Source organism: Sminthopsis crassicaudata, chromosome 1 (genome assembly GCF_048593235.1).
Source record: "Sminthopsis crassicaudata isolate SCR6 chromosome 1, ASM4859323v1, whole genome shotgun sequence".
Taxonomy (NCBI): Eukaryota; Metazoa; Chordata; class Mammalia; order Dasyuromorphia; family Dasyuridae; genus Sminthopsis; species Sminthopsis crassicaudata.
The window spans coordinates 137,501-161,716 of NC_133617.1; the positions used below are offsets into that span (position 1 = coordinate 137,501).

A 24,216-nucleotide genomic window follows, 5' to 3' on the forward strand; every position below is an offset into this window, starting at 1 on the left:
AAGGACAAGGGACATAGGGAAAGACAGAAGCCAAAACTGGGACGAGGACAGGGGTCAAGCTGGAAGGGAGGATGACCTTTGACATAGTATTGAGGTTCAAAAGGAGACCCCAAAGTTTTGGGCTGCAGACCCACGTGGGTAAAGGGCCAAGAATACCCGAAACAAGGATTCTTACCACAAGGTGTTAACTCAGTGGAACTGATGAGAAACTGATTCTCTAGTCTCCATGTACTTAGTACTTAGCATGGTGATGTAATATTTCTACAAGTTGACACCTATTCGGTATGATGTAATGATGGAATTATAATAGAATTTTTAAGGGCTGAGACAGAAGGAGAGGACAGGCTCCAAGACAGAGATCCTCATTGTTGGCTCTCCTGCCGAGACCAGGGCTTGTTCGGAGGGCCTCCAGACAGCTAGGCCAGACATTACACACGTGGTGAGGCTTCTCGAAAGAATCAGCAAGTTTGAACCCAGATCCAAGCCAAGAGGCAAAGTTTATTGAAATTGCAACGCCAAATGAAGCCGGCTAAGTTCCAAAAGGATTTAGCAAAGAAGCAGGAGCAAGAGGGGAAATTTATAGGAAAGGACAGAGAGATGTGGTTGTTCCTGTCACTAATATGGGGGTTTTATGGCTTAGTGGTAGTATTGAGGAAAGCCCTATTATGGATGGTCTTGAAACAGGTGACTATGACTTGAATAGTGAGGGTTTGGAAACAATAGGCTGTGGATTCAACTACAGTCTCCAGAACTTACTGCCTATGTGATTCTGGATATTTTCCTCTTTTTGTCTCAGTTTCCACAACTGCAAAATGAGACAAATAAAAGCTCTTATATCTAAGGGTTGTCTGAGGGATCAGTGAGATGATATAAGGCAGAAGCACTTAGCACACTGTCTGGGATATAGGGCCGGAGACATCATGGGGGATGTCTTGACTTTCGTGTGACTTGGATTTAAGTGAGGCAGCACTGCACATGTCATCAGCTTTATTCTCTCTTCTGAGTCACCAAGGTCCAAGGATGAGACAGAAGGCTGGATGACCAGAGATGACCCAGGATGGAAGCGATGACCTTGGCATCTTGGATGTCTGACCAAGCTCTAAGCATTCCCCAAAACCTGCTACAGCTGTCATCATTGGAGCACATTGTCGTCAGTGATCCATTATGACAGAAGTCTTCCCACTGATCACTGATTCAGGGATGGGTCAGTCACTTACTCTCATCGGTGTGGCCTGTCTGTCCAGATGGTTTCACGAGGCTGTGGCCACGGCTCATGGTACCGCTGCTGGGAGTCACAGATGGCTTGCATTTATGTTTATTACAAGGCAATGACATGTGTTCAGTAATTTAATCCTCACTAATTGGGGGACAGGTGAACTCCAGATGTGAATGAGCACCCCTGGAAAGCCCTCAGCAACCCTCACAGCAGAGGTGAACGTCCTTCCTGAACACCCCATGGACTTCCTGGGATGGAATAAACACCTGGTCAATGCTTATCCCTTTTTCTTCTTCACCCATCTCAATCTGCTCACTAAAGGAGGAGTCATGGTGGTCTTCTGGGAGAGGGGAGTGGGAGTAGACTTGAGACATGGGGAATGGAGCCAAAGGCTTGCAAGAACATCTACTGAGATCCTCTGATACATGTTAAGAGTCGCAGCTCCGACTTTGAGGACTTCTCTCTTTGAGGGACCTAGTTTGGGGACAGGTCCTGAGCCTCTGCACAATTTCTCACAATTTCCCCCCTCTTTTTCTGTTCCATAATTTGGTTTCCGCATCTTTTTCAAACCTCTCAGATTTGGCTATTTTTTACATCCTACCTCATAAAAGTCTTTAATCTCTGCCCAGATCTCTGAATGGGACTGATTGGATGAATGATTTCTCAGTATTGAGTCACATGATCCCTGTTCCCAGAATGAGACCTTGGGGAGGTCATTTACTCCCTGGAGGAATAAACTTTGAACCTGAGATCCAGGAAGTTGCAGGAAGTGACATGATTTTTAGGAGGGAGCCAACATTGGTGATCATTGGTCATGGATGGTTGCTTCCTGATCGTGTATTCAATGAGAAGGCTTGAGATTTTTGCTTTTAAACACTGGACAAGCCGGAAGCTGGCCAGGCTCCAGGAGCACATGGCAGGAGTTGGGATGGCTCCCAGGTGTGTGTCTGGGCCTCTCCCTGCAGGGATTAAATGAATGTTTTCTCTGTGTACCTAATGATGTCTCTGATTAGTTCATTGGATTGGGAAGGGGGTCTTGCACCCGACCTCTCCCACACATCTCTACACAAGATGGATAATCCCTGACTTCTCTGCTAATTCTTCTAATAGGGCTGTACTAGGAGTGAAACTACTTCCAATTATAACACATGTTCCTCCTCTTCCTGACAACAACCATCCTAAAGCCATGCTATTTCCCCAAGCCATTCTGCTTAGTGGCATCTGACTATTCTGTTCCTTTCACTGCCCCTCTGCTGTAATTCACCCACTAATATTTACTCACCAGAGTAGGAAGGACCCAGATCCAGAGCTGGCTTTCTAGCCTTGAATTCACCAGTTATTGTACTGCACTTAGTTCTTTCTGATTCAGTCTTACTTTCTTCATCAAATGTCAGGGTAAAAGCTATAGCCAAGTGGGTCAGTGCACAGGTGCCCACTCAGTTCCCAGGCAAAGCAGGTTGGAGAGTGCTGCCTCCACAAATACCACCCGAGGTTTGTTTGGGGTACACTCATCAGAGAAACTGTCAGAGATGAGTTCCAGACTCAGGTATGGGACACTACAATCCCTAGATGTTGGAATCTTTCCCCTTGCCATGAGAGGCAAGCTGACTGATCTCCAGAGGTAAAGGACTCCTGTAAAGCATTGCAAGTCCCCCCAGAAATGTTCATTTGGCAATAGCAATAATTCACTCTCACGTTCTTCCAATACCAGAGGGAATGAACTATCAGGATATGGAGTTTTCTCAGTTTGAGACCAAGTCACATGAGCCCTATTTTCAGAGCCAAAAGATCAGGTCTTGAACCCTGAGATTCAGGAAGGGACAAGAAGTTAGTGAAGTTACAGGAAATGATATGACCCACAGAAACCAGACACTATCCAATGAAAAGGCTTCGGGCTTTAATAATCCTAAATTTTTAAAAGTACTCACTTCCTAAATGACAATTGTGCTTTTGTGACAAATATATCACCTATATATGGTTGGAGCAAACAAAACAAAACTTAACTTTATTTAGCTTGCTTGACCTTATTTTACTTAGCTTTAATTTTATTTAGCTTTACCCACAACCACATGAACCTACTGGAGTCATAATTACTATCTTGCCATATGATGATAAAAATAGTTTAATTTGACCAAATTCCTTAAGTTTTCTTTCTCCTTTTTTCTTTTTTAAATATTTTATGTTTCTTGGAGTCTTGTACATGGAAATTAGATTTTTTTTAAATTCAGCTCTAAGAGTCTTTTAATTAGTTTTTTTTTTTTTTAATTTATTTTTATTTTATTTTATAATTATAACATTTTTTGACAGTACATATGCATGGGTAATTTTTTACAACATTATCCCTTGCACTTACTTCTATTCAGATTTTTTCCCTTCCTCCCCCAAACCCCTCCCCCAGATGGCAAGCAGTCTTATATATGTTAAATATATTACAGTATAATTTAGATACAATATATGTGTGTAGAACCGAATTTTTTGTTGCACAGGAAGAATTGGATTCAGAAGGTAAAAATAACAGTTTACATTCATTTCCCATTGTTCCTTTTCTGGATGTAGCTGGTTCTTTCCATCATTAATCAATTGGAATTGGATTAGCTCTTCTCTATGTTGAAGAAATCCACTTCCATCAGCATACATCCTCGTACAGTATCATTGTTGAAGTGTATAATGATCTTCTGGTTCTGCTCGTTTCACTCAGCATCAGTTGATGTAAGTCTCTCCAAGCCTCTCTATATTTCTCCTGTTGGTCATTTCTTATAGAACAATAATATTCCATAACATTCATATACCATAGTTTACCCAACCATTCTCCAATTGATGGACATCCATTCATCTTCCAGCTTCTAGCCACTATGAAAAGGGCTGCCACAAACATTTTGGCACATACAGGACCCTTTCCCTTCTCTAGTAGTTCCTTGGGGTATAAGCCCAGTAGTAGTATGGCTGGGTCAAAGGGTATGCACATTTTGATAACTTTTTGGGCATAATTCCGGATTGCTCTCCAGAATGGTTGGATTCTTTCACAACTCCACCAACAATGCATCAGTGTCCCAGTTTTCCCACAGCCCCTCCAACATTCATCGTTATTTGTTCCTGTCATCTTAGCCAATCTGACAGGTGTGTAATGATACCTCAGAGTTGTCTTAATTTGCATTTCTCTGATCAATAGTGATTTGGAACACTCTTTCATATGAGTGGAAATAGTTTTAATTTCATCATCTGAAAATTGTCTGTTCATATCCTTTGACCATTTATCAATTGGAGAATGGCTTGATTTCTTATAGATTAAAGTCAATTCTCTGTATATTTTGGAGATGAGGCCTTTATCAGAACCTTTAACTGTAAAAATTTTTTCCCAATTTGTTACTTCCCTTCTAATCTTGTTTGCATTAGTTTTGTTTGTGCAGAAACTTTTTAATTTGGTGTAATCAAAATGTTCTATTTTGTGATCAATAATGGTCTCTAGTTCTCCCTTGGACACAAACTCCTTCCTCCTCCACAAGTCTGAGAGGTAAACCATCCCATGTTCCTCCAATTTATTTATGATTTCGTTCTTTATGCCTAAATCTTGGACCCATTTTGATCTAATCTTAGTATGTGGTGTTAAATGTGGGTCCATGCCTAGTTTCTGCCATACTAATTTCCAGTTTTCCCAGCAGTTTTTGTCAAATAATGAATTCTTATCCCAAAATTTGGGATCTTTGGGTTTGTCAAAGATTAGATTGCTATTTTTATTCACTATCTTGTCCTGTGAACCTAACCTATGCCACTGATCAACTAGTCTATTTCTTAGCCAATACCAAATGGTTTTGGTGACTGTTGCTTTATAATATAGCTTTAAATCTGGTACACTTAGACCACCTTCCTCTGACTTTTTTTTCATTAGTTCCCTTGCAATTCTCGACCTTTTATTCTTCCATATGAATTTTGTTGTTATTTTTTCTAGGTCATTAAAATAGTTTCTTGGGAGTCTGATTGGTATAGCACTAAATAAATAGATTAGTTTGGGGAGTATTGTCATCTTTATTATATTCGCTCGGCCTATCCAAGAACATTGAATGTCTTTCCAATTATTTAAATCTGACTTTATTTTTGTGGCAAGTGTTTTGTAATTTTGCTCATATAATTCCTGACTCTCCTTTGGTAGATATATTCCCAAATATTTGATACTATCGACTGTTATTTTGAATGGAATTTCTCTTTGTATCTCTTGCTGTTGGATTGTGTTGGTAATGTATAAAAATCCTGAGGATTTATGTGGATTTATTTTGTATCCTGCGACTTTGCTAAAATTCTGAATTATTTCTAATAGCTTTTTAGCAGAGTCTTTGGGGTTCTCTAAGTATACCATCATGTCATCTGCGAAAAGTGACAATTTGATTTCTTCATTTCCTACTCTAATTCCTTGGATCTCTTTCTCGGCTCTTATTGCCAAGGCTAGAGTTTCTAGTACTATATTGAATAGTAATGGTGATAGTGGGCAACCTTGTTTCACTCCTGATCTAACAGGGAAAGGTTCTAGTTTATCACCATTACATATGATGTTTACTGAAGGTTTTAAATATATGCTCCTTATTATTTTAAGGAATAGTCCATTTATTCCTATACTCTCAAGCGTTTTTAGTAGGAATGGATGTTGGATTTTATCAAATGCCTTTTCTGCATCTATTGAGATGATCATATGGTTTTTATTAATTTGATTATTAATATGGTCAATTATACTAATAGTTTTCCTAATATTAAACCAGCCCTGCATTCCTGGTATAAATCCCACTTGGTCATAGTGTATTATTCTGGGGATGATTTTCTGAAGTCTATTTGCTAATATCTTATTTAAGATTTTAGCATCAATATTCATTAAGGAAATTGGTCTATAGTTTTCTTTCTCAGTTTTCGATCTACCTGGTTTAAGTATCAGTACCATGTCTGTGTCATAGAAGGAATTTGGTAGGACTCCTTCAATCCCTATTTTTTCAAATAGTTTACATAGCATTGGAGTTAGTTGTTCTTTAAATGTTTGGTAGAATTCACCTGTAAATCCATCTGGTCCTGGGGACTTTTTCTTAGGAAGTTGGTTAATAGCTTGGTCTATTTCTTTTTCTGAGATGGGACTATTTAGACTACTTACTTCTTCCTCTGTTAATCTGGGCAAGCTATATTTTTGAAGGTATTCTTCCATTTCATTTAAGTTATCGAATTTATCGGCATAAAGTTGAGCAAAGTAGCTCCTAACTATTGTTCTAATTTCCTCTTCATTAGTGGTGAGTTCACCCTTTTCATTTTCAAGACTATCAATTTGCTTTTTCTCTTTCCTTTTTTTAATCAGGTTTACTAAGGGTTTGTCTATTTTGTTGGTTTTTTCATAAAACCAACTCTTAGTTTTATTAATTAATTCAATAGTTTTTTTACTTTCAATTTTATTAATCTCACCTTTTATTTTTTGAATTTCAAGTTTTGTGTTTGTCTGGGGGTTTTTAATTTGTTCCTTTTCTAGCAATTTTAGTTGTAAACCCAATTCGTTGGCCCTCTCTTTCTCTATTTTATGCAAGTAGGCCTGTAGAGATATAAAACTTCCCCTAATTACTGCTTTGGCTGTATCCCACACATTTTGGTATGATGTCTCATTATTGTCATTTTCTTGGGTGAAGTTATTAATTATGTCTATGATTTGCTGTTTTACCCAATCATTCTTTAGTATAAGATTATTTAGTTTCCAATTATTTTTTGGTCTATTTTCCCCTGGCTTTTTATTAAATGTTATTTTGATTGCATTATGGTCTGAAAAGGATGCATTTACTATTTCTGCCTTACTGCATTTGATTTTGAGGTTTTTATGCCCTAGTATATGATCAATTTTTGTATAGGTTCCATGAACTGCTGAGAAGAAAGTATATTCCTTTCTGTCTCCATTTAGCTTTCGCCAAAGATCTATCATATCAAACTTTTCTAGTATTCTATTTACCTCTTTGACTTCTTTCTTATTTATTTTGTGGTTTGATTTATCTAATTCTGATAGTGCAAGGTTGAGATCTCCCGCTATTATAGTTTTGCTATCTATTTCCTCTTGCAGCTCTCTTAATTTCTCTTTTAAGAATTTAGATGCTGCACCACTTGGTGCATACATGTTTAATATTGATACGGCTTCACTATTGATGCTTCCCTTTAGCAGGATATAAAGCCCTTCCTTATCTCTTTTAATTAGATCAATTTTTGTTTTTGCTTGATCTGAGATGAGGATGGCTACTCCTGCTTTTTTGGTTTTGCCTGAAGCATAATAGATTCTGCTCCACCCTTTTACTTTTAGTTTGAATGTCTCATCCTGTTTCAGGTGTGTTTCCTGTAAACAACATATAGTAGGATTCTGACTTTTAATCCAGTCTGCTAACTGCTTCCTCTTTATGAGGCAGTTTGCCCCATTCACATTTATGGTTAGAAGGACTAATTCTATATTGCTTGCCATCCCTATTAACCCCTGCTTATGCTTTTCCCCTTTCCTTCCCTTTTACCCTCCTATCCAGTATTAAACTGGTAAACACCACTTGCTTTTCACAGCCCTCCCTTTTTAGGATCCCTCCCCCACCTTAAAGATCCTCCCCTTATTTTATCCCTTTTCCTCGAAATTACTGTATACCCTTCCCCTTAGCTTACTCCTTCCCTTTCACTTTTCAATGAAGTGGAAGAAGTTTCACCATAAATCGAATATGTCTATTGATACACGCTATGTTCATCTCCCTCCTTTCTTTCTCTCAGATATAATAGGTTACCTTTGCCTCTTCATGAGATATAGTACCACCACTTTATACTTTTTTATGATATAATCTCCTTTCCACCTCTAGTTTCTAAGACAAATTGTACATATGTTCTTTACATATTTTTTTGACAGAAGTATAGTTCTCAAGATTTCTTTTTACCTTTTTTAGAAGTCTCTTGAGTTCTGTATTTGAAGATCAAACCTTTTATGTAGGTCTGGTTTTTTCATCAAAAATAGATGGAATTCATTTATTTCGTTAAATGTCCATCTTCTTCCCTGGAAAATGATGCTCATTCTTGCTGGGTAAGTCACTCTTGGCTGCATACCAAGTTCCTTAGCCTTTCGGAATATCATGTTCCAGGCCCTGCGTTCTTTTAATGTGGACGCTGCTAGATCCTGTGTTAGAGTCTTTTAATTAGTAATGCCTGAAAGTGCATAATTTCATTCTATAGCAATTTTTTTCATCCAAAAAGATTATATTTGATTTTGTTGGATTGATGATTTTTAGTTGTAATCCTTCCTCTCTTCATTATCATATATCACATTTAAGCTCTCTGAGTTTTTAATGTGGAAGCTGCCAAGTTGTGTATAATGCTGATTGTAGCCCTAGAATCAGAGAATTATTTCCTTTTGGTTGCTTGCAATAATTTCTCCTTGAATTGTGACTTCTGGAATTTGGTTAGGATGTTCTGGGAAGTTTTCTTTTTGAGAAATCTTTTAGCCAGTGAACACTGGATTCTTTTAATTTTCTATTTGCTCTTTCAAGGTAGTTTTCTTTCTTTCTTTCTTTCTTTTTTTTCCCCTGAGGCTGGGGTTAAGTGACTTGCCCAGGGTCACATAACTAGGAAGTGTTAAGTGTCTGAGACCAGATTTGAACTCAGGGCCTCCTGAATTCAGGGCTGGTGCTCTATCCACTGCGCCACCTAGCTGCCCCAACATTAGTCATTTTTAATGTTTTAAATATGACACTAACAGAAGCAGAGGTCTTGGTGACAACTCTAAACAGTGTTGGATGCAAAAATTTTCAGCATAGAGGAAGAGGTCCTAATAAATTCATTACTGAAAAAAAAATGTTGAACAGCTTGTTTGGGGATCATGGCTTTCAAGTAGTCCAGTAATTTTTATATTATCTCTCCTGGATCTGTGTTCTAGGTCAATCATTTTCTCTAATGAGAAATTTTATACTTTTAGTTTTAATGAAATGTTGATGTCTCATGGAGTCATTAGCTTAGCCTTGTTGAATTGTAAATTTTAAGAAGTCATTTTCTGAGGGGGAATTCTAGTTATTTGGAAGGGAGTTTGGAAGAGGTTCAAAGGGTTTCTTCAATACTTTGCCATCTTTTAGGGGTGGGTGGGGCAAAAGAGCTCAAGTAATGAGAGGGGAGCATTTAGACAAAGAGATGAGGCCCTGGCTGGGCAAGGAGTCTTAGAGAGGGAGAGAAATGGGGCCGCCCAGACAGAAGGGCAGGGAGGGAAGAGGGGAAAAGGAGGCCTTTGGTAGAAGGTACTTCTGTCCTGTGCTCCCCAGACCCCATTCTGCAGCCCATGGGAGGGCCCATGAGAGCAGGCTCTGGCAGGGGTTTTTGTCTCACTTCCCCATCACTCTGTACCACTGTGAGCTATTACTATCCCACACTTGACAGTAATAATGAGCCTCATCCTCAGCCTGGAGGCCTGAGATGGTCAGGGTGGCCCTGTCCCCTGAGTTGGCCCCAGAGAACCGGTCAGGAATCCATGAGGGCCTGCTGTTATCATTGTAAATCACCACCCCAGGGGCCTGGCCAGCTTTCTGCTGATACCAGTGAACATTTTTACTACCAATACCATTCCCAGAACAGGGGATGGTGGCCGTCTCCCCCAAGGTCTTGGACATTGAAGATGGCTGTGTCAGCACATAGGCGGCCCCAGGAGCTGTAAGGAAACAAGACACGGTAAGAGGCAGGGCCTCTCTACCCCAAGGGATGCTGCCTCTGGAAGGCTCAGGGTGAGCTCAGAGCAGGACCAAGCTGGCCTGGGCCACCATGGGGATGGAGCCACAGGGAGCAGGCCTGGAAAGCCTCACCTGTGCTGCCAATGAGCAGTGGGAACAGCAGAGGGATCCAAGCCATGGTCAAGCTTCCTCCCTGAGGAACCCTGGGTCCTGAGGTTCCACAGTTGGGGCTGGGCTCCCCCAGGGCTCCCTTAAGACCAACCCAGGTCCTGCCAGGAGGAGGGCAGCCCCATGCAAATTGCTGCTGCTCTGGAGGCCTGGGGGAGGAGCCTCAGGTACTGGCTGCTGACCCTAGGTGCACCTGGGGTTAGGGAACAGGTGTGGGGTCATCCTAGCCCAGAGGTAATTCCCTCTTGGGAGACTCTGGGATCCTGGGTCAGATTCATTCCTCCTCAGGCTCTGGGTCTGAAGCTCCAGGACTTTTCTCCTCTAACCAAGCTGTTCTCCCACCCTGGACCTTCCTCGTGCCTTGGGGCCTTCTCACCATGGAACCTCCATTCCCCAAGCCAGCCCCCTCCTCCTCCTACTGAGTTCCCCCGGGAACTGCTTTGGAGGCAGCCAGGCTTCCTTGCCCTCCCCCTGTGCCTGTGCCTCTGGAGATTTCAAAACCCCTTGGAATGAGGACTGCTCCACCCCCCCACCTCTATAAGCCCCCTGTCATGTGCCCTCTTTCCCATTGCTAGATAAGCAAGTGGGCAAATCCTCTGCCCCCAAGCGTCTAGGGCTTCTGCTGCTCTGGCCTCCTAAGAGGCTGTACAGGAAGGAAGGCAGGCCCAGCCTCCCTCTGGGCCTCCCTTGCCCATTTGTACAATGAGGGAGGTGGTCTTTGGTCCCTTCCACCTTTGGCTTTCATTGACTCAACCCAGGGGGCCTCGAGGTTCGGAGCAGGTTCCCCAGAAGCCCTCCCAGAGGGAACCTGAGAGTCTTGGGAGACAGAGGTGTGGAAAGCTTTAAGACAATATATTGAATTCTTTATTCTTTTACTTTTGATTAATTTTTATTTAAGAAAAGAGGAGATCAGCAGGTGTATGTGATCCACTGAGTGAAGGAACTTTCCTGGGAATATAGTGTGAAATCTGCCTTAATGGTGACTTGAGACTTGATAATAACAAGTAGAGTTAGACCTAAAAACGCTGCAGATCTTCCTCTCCTCCTGTTTCCACCACCTTTTAATTAGCATTTAAGGACGTCTTTTAAAAGCAATTTATTCTTTTATTTCTGGAATAGATTTCTGAAGTTAAAATGAAGGCTTGGGCTTCCCCAATCAATGGGAGCAAAGGCAGGGGAGGGAGAAGGGAGGCTTCTGTGTTCAGCTTATTTCATCCAATGTTTTGCAGGTTTTACTTTGCACTCCTTTTCCTGACAAACACCTTCTCCTAGAGGAGATGCCCTTTCTCCCCAGATCACAATAAGCCCCTTTTGCTTTTTCTTACTTGAAGGGTCTCTGATTGTTTTTGTGTCACTACTGTCCCACACGGCAGGTGAGCCTGATACTGGCATTTAGGGAATACTCTTAGACCTTCTTATTCTGGAATTTCTGGGAATGAGGCTTCAACCCAGGGTGGGGGGCAAATCAGCGTTCTCTCTGGGCCCGAAACTGCCTCATCAGAGTGGGGGAGATGACTCAGCCCCAGATCTAGGACACATGCTGAACCTCAGAGGCCTGAGGAAGTCCTTCCAGTCTCTGCTCAACCTGGGGCTTCACCCCCCAGATCATTCTTATGGGGGACCCCCTTTTTTCCATCCTGAAGGAAGAAATAATTGAGATGTGTATGGGAGAGAGGGAACTCCAAAGGGATGTGATGAGAAATGCTGTAAGAAAGGTGGAATTTCAGCAATTGTGTTTTTTAGAGAGAAGGAAAAAAGAAAAGTAGGGAGAGAGGGAAGGAAGGCCAGAAGGAAGGAAAGAAGGAAGGGACAAAGAAATGAAGGAGGGGAAGATGGAGGGAGGCAAGGAATGAAGGAAAGGGGGAGGAAAGGAGGGAGGGAGGGAAAGGAGTAAGGAAGGAAGGAAGAGCCCATCTTTTCTACTTCTCTGACATCAGATATCATCTTCCCTTCTAGCCTCAGCACTGGTCCTGTCCCTCATCTGATCTGTCTTTCCCTTTTCCTTTGCTTCTTCTCCAGCCTCAGCTCATTCTGGGACTCAGTTCCCCTGAGATCATCCTTACTCTGCTGGGTCCCATCCTGGGTATAGTTATGCAGGGGTTACGGCTCTCACTGCGGCGAGGGCACAGTGGAACTCTGGGAGCCTCTAACCTGTGTGGGTCTCAGTTCTCTTGTAAAATGAGAAAAAATGGCCTCTACCTCCCAGGGCAGGCGGTGAGGCTAATATGACTTAACAAGTGTCACTGTGTTGTGATAAATACTCAATGCTGGCCATCCCTCAGGGCCTGAGCTCACACCCACCCTCAGCCATCTGACAGAGATCTGAGAACGCAGTGAGATGGGGGGGCAGCGGCGAGTGTGGGAGGCCTTTGCCTATCCCCGTCACCAGGATAAGGGAGCGGCCTCCTCCCCAACCTCCTGGCATTCCTCTCTGTTGTTCCTCCAAGTTTAGGATCCCTCTAAGAGACAGGAAGTCCGTGGAAAACAGAGATGGCTTCCTTTTAGTTACTATTTCCCCAGGACCTGGCAAGTTGCCTGGTACCTGGTCTGAATACATTCTGAATTATCCCCTAAAGGAATGGGGTGCTGGGCGGGGCAGAGCTCTATGTGCCCTGAGCTCTCTATGAGGGGCCGGCCAGGAATCATCATCTGATCCTTCACAGGCCACAGAGCAGAAGACCAGGAGCTCAGGGGCCAAGAGTCCCAGGGGCATTTCAAGTCCGACTCAATGCCCAAACTCTTGCCAACATCGCCCTCTGGTGGCCACATAGTCAATGGCAGGTCCAGGGAATGGTGGGAGATCCCCAATCCAGACTTTTTCACCCCTGATGCATAATTGAGAGCCCTTCCCCCCATTTCTGTCATTCTATTCTCCTTGGTTCTCCCCTCTAGCTCCACAGAGCTGGAGACCCCAAGCCCAGCAAGGATAAGGCTAGTGAGTGTCTCCACCAGGTTTGTCCAGACAATCTGTGGACCACAAAGGGGACTGTGGTTCTCTGGGTTTAGGGACAAGAGGGCAGCCACGAGGAGCTCTCTGGGACACCCTTGAGATCTCTTCCAAACCCATCGTCCAAGAGTTCAGATAACTCCGCTGGGCACTATAGCAGGAGAGCTCACTTGAAATCTGTCTTTGAAGCATCTGGCTACTGAAAGGAACCACTGGAGATTCACCAATTTGTGTGTTCTTTGAGGCTGAATTAAATACTTGGTAGAAAGGGACTTAGAGAGCTTAGAAAGTTCTGTCTAGCTTCTCCCCCATCTTGGCTCTGTCCTTCCTGGTTAGCTTTAATAGAGGCCTATCTCTGTCCTTGGTTCCGAGGGCTCCTGCCACTATTCCTTTGCCTCTGCCAGCTTCTTCCTCTTGCTCCCTTTCAATGTCTCCAAATCCAAAGGTTTGTACTTCAGCCTCCAGCCACAACAAAGGTGGGAGATGGAATCAATCTGTCTCAGCCTCAGGAAGTTTCTAGTGCCCTTGTCCTTTCTGGCCCTGACAGCTCCTCCTTATATGTTCCACACAGAGTATACACCAGTCATTACATCACTAGGAAACTATTATTTATTGTAGGATTATGTCAGTGCTAAACTAGATTTAATCACTGTCTCCTCAATTCTATTTAGTACCTTGTTTCAAGTTCTGGCCCAAAACATCTCTTTGTAAGATTAAATCAATTATACTGAACCATGCTAAATTAAATAACTATTGTCTCTATCACTTCCACTGACTTAGCACCTTGTTTCAAGTTCTGGCCCAAAACATCTCTTTGTAGGATTAAATCAATTATACTGAACCATGCTAAATTAAATAACTATTGTCTCTATCACTTCCACTGACTTAGCACCTTGTTTCAAGTTCTGGCCCAAAACATCTCTTTGTAGGATTAAATCAATTATACTGAACCATGCTAAATTAAATAACTATTGTCTCTATCACTTCCACTGACTTAGCACCTTGTTTCAAGTTCTGGCCCAAAACATCTCTTTGTAGGATTAAATCAATTATACTGAACCATGCTAAATTAAATAAATAACTATTGTCTCTATCACTTCCACTGACTTAGCACCTTGTTTCAAGTTCTGGCCCAAAACATCTCTTTGTAGGATTAAATCAATTATACTGAACCATGCTAAATTAAATAACTATTGTCTCTATCACTTCCATTGACTTAGCACCTTGTTTCAAGTTCTGGCCCATAACATATATCTATATAGATAGATATAGATCAAGATTGATATAGATATAAAATTTCCTTAAAAAAAAAAAAAAAGAAATTCCTTGAACAGCAAGGAGATCAAATCAGTCAATTTTTGAGTAAATACTTCAGACTACATTGGAAGGTCAAAAACTGAAATTGAATCTCATATATTTTGACCAATGAAAAGAAGAACTCATTGGAAAAGAACTGATACTGGGAGACATTGAAGAGAAAAGGAGAATAGGAATGGCAGAAGAGAAGATGGACATTTAGGGTCACAGAAGCAACAAATATGAGTTTGTATAATCTTTAAAAGTTGGTCAAAGCTAGAAGGACCTGGTGTGCTACAATCCATGTACTCATCAACAGTGTTACATGACTGAACAAACAAGAAAAGTTTGTCAGGTACTGTGCTAAGCACAGGTGATACAAGTGGAGTGGAGTCAAAAAAAAAAAGGAAAAAGATAATATCTGCCATCAAAGAACTTACAATCTAATTATGGAAAAAAACACATTCAAATAAATATAGACAAAGCAAACTAACTCCAGAATAAATAAGAAAAAACGTTGTCAGAGAAATGACATTCTAATTAAAAGAGTTGGAGAAGGCTTCCCATAGATTTCAGTTAAAAAGTAAAAGATACCAAAATAGCCAGTGCACAGAATTAGGGAGGCAGAGCATTCTAGGTATGGGGGATGATGAGTAAGAATGCTTGGATTTGAGAGATGACATGTTTGCTTCATGAAACAGGAGGCTAATACCACTGGATTGAAGAGTACATTTTGGGGAGTTAAATACAAGAAGAGCGGAAGGGCTTTGAAGGACTTTGAAAAACTAATGGATTGTATATTTGATCCTAGGGAGTCATCCTCTTTACAGGGCTAATCTTGAGGCTGGGATTACATATGACATCTTCTCAGTCACTGAGCAACAGGTGATGAAAGGTTTTATGAAGTCTGAAAATTGACTGGAGCACAGATTAACAGAGGAAGAAGTAAATAGTCTAAATAGTCCCATTTCAAAAAAAGAAATAGAACAAGTTATTAACCAACTCCCTAAGAAAAAATCTCCGGACCAGATGGATTTACATGTGAATTCTACCAAACATTTAAAGAACAATTAACTCCAATGCCATATAAACTACTCGAAAAAATAGGGATTGAAGAAGTCCTACCAAATTCCTTTTATGACACAGACATGGTACTGATACCTAAACCAGGTAAGTTAAAAACAGAGAATATTGATGCTAAAATTTTAAATAAAGTATTAGCAAAAAGACTACAGAAAATCATCCCCAGGATAATACACTATGACCAAGTGGGATTTTTACCAGGAATGAAGGGCTGGTTCAATATTAGAAAAACCATTAGCATAATTGACTATATTAATAAAAACCATATGATCATCTCAATAGATGCAGAAAAAGTATTTGATAAAATACAACATCCATCCTACTAAAAACAGTTGAGAGTATAGAAATAAATGGACTATTCCTTAAAATAACCAGGAGCATATATTTAAAACCGTCAGCAAACAAAACATGTAATGGCAATAGATCTTTGCAGATGATATGATGGTATACTTAGAGAACACCAAAAACTCTGCTTAAAAGCTATTAGAAATAATTCATAATTTTAGCAAAGTTGCAGGATACAAAACAAATCCACATAAATCCTCAGCATTTTTATACATCACCAACAAAATGCAACAGCAAGAGATACAAAGAGAAATTCCATTCAAAACAACTGTTGAGAGTATAAAGTATTTGGGAATCCATCTACCAAAGAAAAGTCAGGAATTATATGAGCAAAATTACAAAACACTTGCCACAAAAATAAAGTCAGATTTAAATAATTGGAAAGACATTCAGTGCTCTTGGAAAGGTCGAGTGAATATAATTTTCTTTTTTTTTTTTTTTTTGAGGCTGGGGTTAAGTGACTTGCCCAGGGTCACACAGCTAAGACGTGTTAAGTGTCTGAGACCAGATTTGAACTCGGGTTCTCCTGAATTCAGGGCTGGTGCTCTATCCACTGCGCCACCTAGCTGCCCCTTCAAGTGAATATAATAAAGATGACAATACTCCCTAAACTAACCTATTTATTTAGTGCTATACCAATCAGATTTCCAAGAAACTATTTTAATGACCTAGAAAAAATAACAACAAAATTCATATGGAAGAACAAAAGGTCGAGAATTTCAAGGGAATTAATGAAAAAAAATCAAATGAAGTTCGCCTAGCTGAACCTGATATAAAACTATATTATAAAGCAGCAGTCACCAAAACCATTTGGTATTGGCTAAGAAATAGACTAGTTAGGTTCATAGGGCAAGATAGTGAATAAAAATAGCAATCTAGTGTTTGACAAATCCAAAGATCTCAACTTTTGGGATAAGAATTCATTATTTGACAAAAACTGCTGGAAAAACTTGAAATTAGTATGGCAGAAACTAGGCATGGACCCACACTTAACACCCACATAGTAAGATAAGATCAAAATGGGTCCAAGATTTAGGCATGAAGAACAAGATCAGAAATAAATTAGAGGAACATAGGATAGTTTACCTCTCAGACTTGTGGAGGAGGAAGAAATTTGGGACCAAAGGAGAACTAGAGATCATTATTGATCACAAAATAGAAAATTTTGATTACATCAAATTAATAAGCTTTTGTACAAGCAAAACTAATGCAAACAAGATTAGAAGGGAAATAACAAACTGGGAAAACATTTTCACAGTTAAAGATTCTGATAAAGGCCTCATCTTGAAAACATACAGAGAATTGACTCTAATTTATAAGAAATCAAGCCATTCTCCAATTGATAAATGGTCAAAGGATATGAACAGACAATTTTCAGATGATGAAATTAAAACTATTTCCACTCATATGAAAGAGTGTTCCAAATCAGAGAAATTGATCAGAGAAATGCAAATTAAGACAACTCTGAGGTATCATTACACACCTGTCAGATTGGCTAAGATGACAGGAACAAATAATGATGAATGTTGGAGGGGATGTGGGAAAACGGGACACTGATGCATTGTTGGTGGAGTTGTGAAAGAATCCAACCATTCTGGAGAGCAATCTGGAATTATGCCCAAAAAGTTATCAAACTGTGCATACCCTTTGATCCAGCAGTGCTACTACTGGGCTTATATCCCAAGGAAATACTAAAGAAGGGAAAGGGACCTGTATGTGCAAGAATGTTTGTGGCAGCCCTTTTCATAGTGGCTAGGAACTGGAAAATGAATGGATGTCCATCAATTGGAGAATGGTTGGGTAAATTGTGATATATGAATGTTATGGAATATTATTTTTCTTTAAGAAATAACCAGCAAGATGACTACAGAGAGGCTTGGAGAGACTTACATCAACTGATGCTGAGTGAAATGAGCAGAACTAGGAGATCATTATGCACTTCAACAACAATACTGTATGAGGATGTACTGTGATGGAAGTGGATATCTTCAACATAGAGAAGATCTAATTCAATTCCAATTGATGGACAGAATCAGCTACACCCAGAGAAGGAACACTGGGAAATGAATGTAAACTCTTTGCATTTTTTGTTTTTCTTCCCAGGTTATTTTTACTTTCCGAATCCAATTCTTTCTTTGCAACAACAACAACAACAACAAAAATTCTGTTCTGCACATATATATTGTATCTAGGATATACTATAACATATTTAATGTGTATGGGAATGCCTGCCATCCAGGGGAGGGGGTGGAGGGAAGGTGGGGAAAATTCAGAACAGAAGGGAGTACAAGGGATAATGTTGTAAAAAATTACCTATGCATATGTACTGTCAAAAATGTTATAATTATAAAATTAATTTTAAAAAAGAAAAGAAAATTGACTGGAGCAATGAAGTATAGCAAAAGATGGTGATTATCTTGAATTTTAATAAGAAATATTTAGTATTTTAAAAATTTTAAGACATCAACCTTTGGCATGTTTTATACTTATTTCTATTTATCCTTCATAAATTATTAAAGCTTAAACCTGAATTATAATGAGAGAAATTATAAAACACATGCAGAGTACATGGAAGATAATCTTGGGGGCAGCTAAGTGGTGTAGTGATGCAGGCTTGCATCAGGAAGACCTGAGTTCCAATGTGATCTCAAGATCCTGTGTGACCCTGCTGTGACACTTATGTTTAATGGCTCACTATTAGGAAAAGCCAGAAGTCAATGAATGATGAAAAGGCAATTGATTTTTGCAAGGAGAATAATATGACTTTTAGATTTAGCTGGAATGACAGCCTATTCCTGAGTTTGCTCCAGGAGCACCATGGTGCATTGATTCCAACTCTGGGAGTCTAGCATCAAGCAGGAATGATCACAGACTCACAGAAACAGGACCAGAAGGGATCTTAATGGTCTTTAAGACTAATCTTGTTTTATATATCACAAAACAGATATCAAGAGAATTTGTTTCTTATGCAGGGTCACACAAAGTCAGAGGTCAGAGGAAGGAAGGAAGGAAGGAGGGAAGGAAGAAAGGATTGATAGAGGAAAGGAGGGAAGGATAAAGGGAGGGAGGGAGGGAATACATTTTGTCATTCAGCTTTTTGGGACATTGTCATTTGTGTAAATAGTTAAGGATGATCCTTGTTCCTTTGGACTCAAACCCAAAGAAGACTATTAATGTCTAAAGGCAAGCCTGAGGCACATCCATTTCTTTGTTTGTGTATTCCCCCTACTCAATAGGGTTGATTGTTTAAATCCAGGTGAATGGTACTCTTGAAGGAGCTGCAGAAAGAAAGCGGAAGAGAAACTAAAACTGAACATATTATGAGCATTTCCTTACATATATACGTATGTGCAATTTTCTCTAAGATTTCTATGGAAATTTTTATCCCTCAGTGACATCCTTTTCTAATCAACACCTTAATCAATACTTCTAATCAAAATCTCTCATTATAAAAGTCTTTAAAAGTTACCACTCATTCCCTGCCTGAATCAATTAATCAATCAGAGTATTTGTGACTGCATTTGGCTTTTTTTTTTTTTTTTTTTTTTTTTTTTTTGGCAAAGCCACTTTGTTCTGTTGCCATTTCCTTCTCTAACCCAATTTACAGATGAGGTCAACTGTAACATATCCATTGTCATCTAGCCAACTAGGTTTCTGACCTGGGATTTGAATTCAAGTCTTCCTGACTCTGCAAACTCTGTGTTCCATATACTGTGCCATTTCTTTGTCAGGTTTTCTAAAACAATTCATTCCTGTTTTTAAAGTTATATATACACACACATATACATACATACATATATATTTAATATATATATATATATATATATATATATATATATATATAATATACATATATATATATATATATAACTTAAAATTTATGTATATAATTTATACTTGTTAATTTTCTTGTGGTTTTCCCTATTGGATTGTGAGAGCCTTAATGAAGAGACTTTCTATTGCTTCTTTTCGCTTCCCTTTTCCCTTCTCTCTTATGCCTTCACCTGGTACATAATAGATGTTTAATAATGGTTCACTGACTGGATTGCTAGAGCTTGGAGCTTCTCAGATCTGACAGAACTCACCTCTGGCTCCCTGTTGTTCACCTCTGCCTGCAGTTCTTTGGAGATAATGGGAGGCCCAGGAAGCTGTGCTCATGACAACTTGTGCTGCTCTTTAAATAAGGCCAGGATGGGGAACACATTGAGACCTGACTGCTTTACAGTATCAGAACAGGACAGACTCTGAGTCTCTGAGTGTTAGCCGGGGAGCTCCTTGAGGACCAGAACTATCTTGCTTCTTTCTCCTACCTTGTCCTGAGCACAGTCTCTGGGACATAGTAGGCACTTCATCCATGGTTTATTAGTTTATGTGATGCCCCAAAGGGGAAGTCTTTCCTTATGTCCTTAGTCCTTAGCATTAAGTAGTCCCTTTCCCCGTTATCATGTATACACCTCCGACTTTTACAAGCTGTATTCCACCACCCCTTTATCCCAGTAAATTGTAAGGTCTTTGAAGAGTTTTGAAGCCCAGAATTTTGTAAATACTTCATTTGGGGGGGGGGGGAAACAAAAAGACCTACCCAAATTGACTACTACAGAGATCAAAGAAAGTAGAATTATTTATTAGAATCTCAAGAAGCTGATCCCATCCTGTCTGTGAGCCAAATTCATGACACTTCTAATACAATGTTCACATCTTTTATACATTTCATACAAAGAACCTCCAAAATAGCACCCTCTATATGTTGTGATTGGTCATATAAGTCTGTATTCTCCTACTTGGTCAGTGGAATGTAATAGACAAGGTGATATCCAGCTTCTTTGATTTTAGTCCCTTCTTTGAACAATGGAATGTAGTCCAGGCCTTATCTAAAATCTTGTGATTGGGACCTATAGGCTTGATCTACTTTAGCTAACAGTCTCTGATCAATATCTCTTAATCTGTAAATTCTTCACCTTTCTACACAATCCCCCCTGTTTTTCATAAATATACATATAATTATATGCATATATATTCTTGAAGAACTTACATTGAGGTCAAATTCAATTAACATCTCTACACATGGCTTGTTATTCTCCTCTTCTGGATCATCCCCTGCTACTGCCTCCCATCCCTTTTTCTGTAAAAACGTAATTTTATTGGCATCTCCTGTATGTAAGATTCTTTTTTTTTTTTTTAATTTTTTAAAAATTTACAAGATAAAAGCATAGGTAATTTTTAAGCATTTGCAATTGCAAAACCTTTTATTCCAGTTTTTCTCCTCCTTCCCCCCACCTTTTCCCCCAGATGGCAGGTTGACCATATGTTACATATGTTAATGTATAAGTTAAATACAATATATGTATACATGTCCAAACAGTTATTTTGCTGTACAGAAAGAATCGGACTTGGAAACAATGTACAATTAGCCTATGAAGGAAATCAAAGATGCAGGCAGACAAAAATAGAGGGATTGGGAATTCTATGTAGTGGTTCATAGTCATCTCCCAGAGTTTTTTCGCTGGTTCAGTTCATTACTGCTCTATTGGAACTGATATGGTTCATCTCATTGTTGAAGAGGGCCATGTCCATCAGAATTGATCATCATATAGGATTGTTGTTGAAGTATGTAATGATCTCTTGATCCTGCTCATTTCACAGTTCTTCAATACTGGGGCTTGTCACAGTCCAGGACTCAACAAAATTTATCAAGGGATATTCCCTTGGTTTCCCTGAGACCCCTCCAATAAGACCCCCAAAGTATTCTGAGACCTTACAGAGCCAACAAGTATGGATTCTAAAACTGTGCCAGCCAGTCAGGACTCTACTTCCTGCAATCTTCAATTTTCCACTGAGTATCTCTGCCTCAGATCGTTGTCTAAGAGCTGCTCACCCAGAGCCAGAGACCATGGAGAAAACTGCTTCATGGGCGCCTGTCCCTGTCTGGGGTGCACAACCATCTCCCCTAAAGACCCATCCCGGATGAGCCCCCAACTTTCTGGGACAGAAAGACCTACCCAAATTGACTACTAGAGAGATTACTCATAGAAAGCAGAATTATTTATTGGAATCTCGAAAAGTGGAGCCCATTCTGGTGTGTGAGCCAAATTCACAGCAGGAGAATGCCACTCCCTTGAAAATGTTCACAGCTATTATACATTTCAGACAAAGAAAAATGCTACCCTCCATATGTTTTGATTGGTCACATAAGTCTTTATTCCCCTACTTGGTCAGTGGAATGTAGTAGACATGGTGATATCCAGTTTCTTTGACAACATATATGTTTTTAATCCCTTTTTTGGGCAATGGAATATAGTCCAGGTCTTATTTAAAAGCATGTGACTTTCAAAATAAAAACTGTATAATTACAAGGTGGGAGAGGTATGGCTTGAGAATTGTTGAAAAAAATCTATTTAGTAGATCATAAGTTCATTATGAATCAGTGGTATAAGAAAGTAGCTCCAAATAGCTAATATAATCTTAAGGTCCATTAATGGGAACACTAAATACAGAATTAGGATTATGATGAATTTGTATACTGCATCCACATCAAATTTCTGGGTGCATTATTTTATTTTTTAATTAATTATTTTTCCATAAAAAGTGATTTCATTCCCATTAAGAAGAAAAAATGATCCCTTTTGTAAATATTGAGAGTCAAGCAACATAAATTCAACTATTACCCATGGACAACAAAAGATGTTTCAGTTAGCACTCTGAATCTATCAGTTCTTTGTCTATAAAGGTCAGCACTATCTTTTATCATTAGTCTTCTTTAAGCATGGTTGGTCATTGAACTGATCACAGCTACCAAATCTTTCTTTCTTTTGAATTTTTGAAAAAAAAAAGTTTTATTTTTTATTATTGTGGTAAAACAAGGATTTCTGTAACATTGTATACAAAATTTGATGACAAAGATTTTATACTATATTGCTATTGCATAAATTGTTGTCCTTGTTCTGAAGAGGTCTAGATTTGGAGTACCTAAATGAAATTAGAGTTTAGTTGAGGTCTAGTGGCAGGTTCAGAGTACAGGGAGTGAAATAGAGCTCCCCTGCAACCGCTTTGAATTTGGAGCAAGGATAAGGAATTAAATGAAGTCTAGTAGTGGCTCAAGAATCTGCTGTAAAGGAAATTACAGACGCGAAAACCTAAATTGATAAAAGAGGTTTATTATGGGGTTTGAAGGTAAGATTATAATCTAGTTAGTAAAAGATGAAGGTAGAGATAAGAAGGCATGAGAAACAGGATTCCATTGTGCAGGGAGTCTGCAATGTGTAGAATCTCTGCAAAGAGAGGACTCCAGTTTGGCTCTTTTGTAATGAGAGATTTAGCTAAAGGGGCTCGTGGGTGAAGTCCCAAGTTGGCTCTTGGATTGGTTTCATTGAGAACTAGAATGGGGTTCTTGGTGGAGTTTGAGAAACCTGAGAACATCATTAGAATGGGGGCTGGAAAAAGTCATGTTGGCTCAGATCCCATTAGGGCTGGGAAAGCCAGGATGTCCTTTTGACCATGATTTGTGGATCAAATGACCTAGCTTCATGAATTGATAATGCATCAGCTAGGAGGGGTTGGGAATCAGAAAGTAATAAATTAATCTGAAAGGACTAGTTTCTTAGAGGGACTGCAACCTGGACCAGTTCTGCTTACATCCCTCTGCATCAGTTCATACACATCTTTCCAGGTTCCTCAGAAACTTTTATCCTTCATCATTTCTCATAACACAATATTATTCTGTCAGACTCATGTATAATAGTTTGTCCAGACATTCTCCCATTGATAGTGGTGCTACAATTTAGGAAGGACGTGAATATCTCAGAATCTGTCCAGCAGCCTGAAGAAAAGAAGATTTATTGGGAGAGGAGAGGTGGCTCTCTTGAGTTATTTGAAAAGGCAGCATGTGGAAGGGAAATTACAATTGTTTTATTTATCTATAGAGCTAAGAACCATAACCTATGGATGGAAATTGCTGAGAGGAAGAATTTGATTCCTCTTAATGTAAAATTTCCTAATAATAAAAGCAAATATAAAAGTGGAATGAATTATGTCAAGAAGCAATGCTATGGCACCTGAGTGAATTGGAATAATGTCACAATTTGTTTGATTGATGATTTCTTTCCTATTCTCCTTTTCCCTTCAAACTCTCCCATTATCAGTTCTTTTCTTTTTCTTTTCTTTTTTTTATGAGTTCTTTCTTTTCATTGGCCAAAATATATGAGATTCAATTTCAGTTTTTCTCCTTGCAAGGAGGGATTTGTGTATTTATTCAAGAACTGACTTATTTGAGCTCTTTGTTGTCCAAGGAATTTCCTATTTTTTAAAGGAAATTAATATATATATATACACACATATATATCAGAAATGCTAATCACTTACTTCACAGATGATAACATAAGTTAAATAATTATCAATTCAGACAGCACTGCAAAAGTTAGTTTTAAATGGAAAATGAAATAGTTAAATGTTAAATATGTCAGTCAAGGGACAGATTGTAGAAA

General features: G+C 39.4%; 1 protein-coding gene and 1 gene segment (V, D, J or C); both read right to left on the bottom strand.

The window, feature by feature from the left end:
* LOC141556192 (immunoglobulin lambda-1 light chain-like) overlaps positions 1 to 10,111 on the bottom strand; it is a 26,114-nt gene extending 16,003 nt beyond the window's left edge. The window contains exons 1-2 of the mRNA XM_074289915.1: positions 10,030 to 10,111; positions 9,560 to 9,878 (exon numbers count right to left, since the gene is read on the bottom strand). Coding sequence (XP_074146016.1) covers positions 9,560 to 9,878; positions 10,030 to 10,075 — 365 coding nt within the window. The 5' untranslated portion in view covers positions 10,076 to 10,111. The remainder of the gene's footprint in view (positions 1 to 9,559; positions 9,879 to 10,029) is intronic.
* LOC141556155 (immunoglobulin lambda variable 9-49-like) overlaps positions 1 to 24,216 on the bottom strand; it is a 1,090,947-nt gene that overhangs the window by 109,171 nt on the left and 957,560 nt on the right.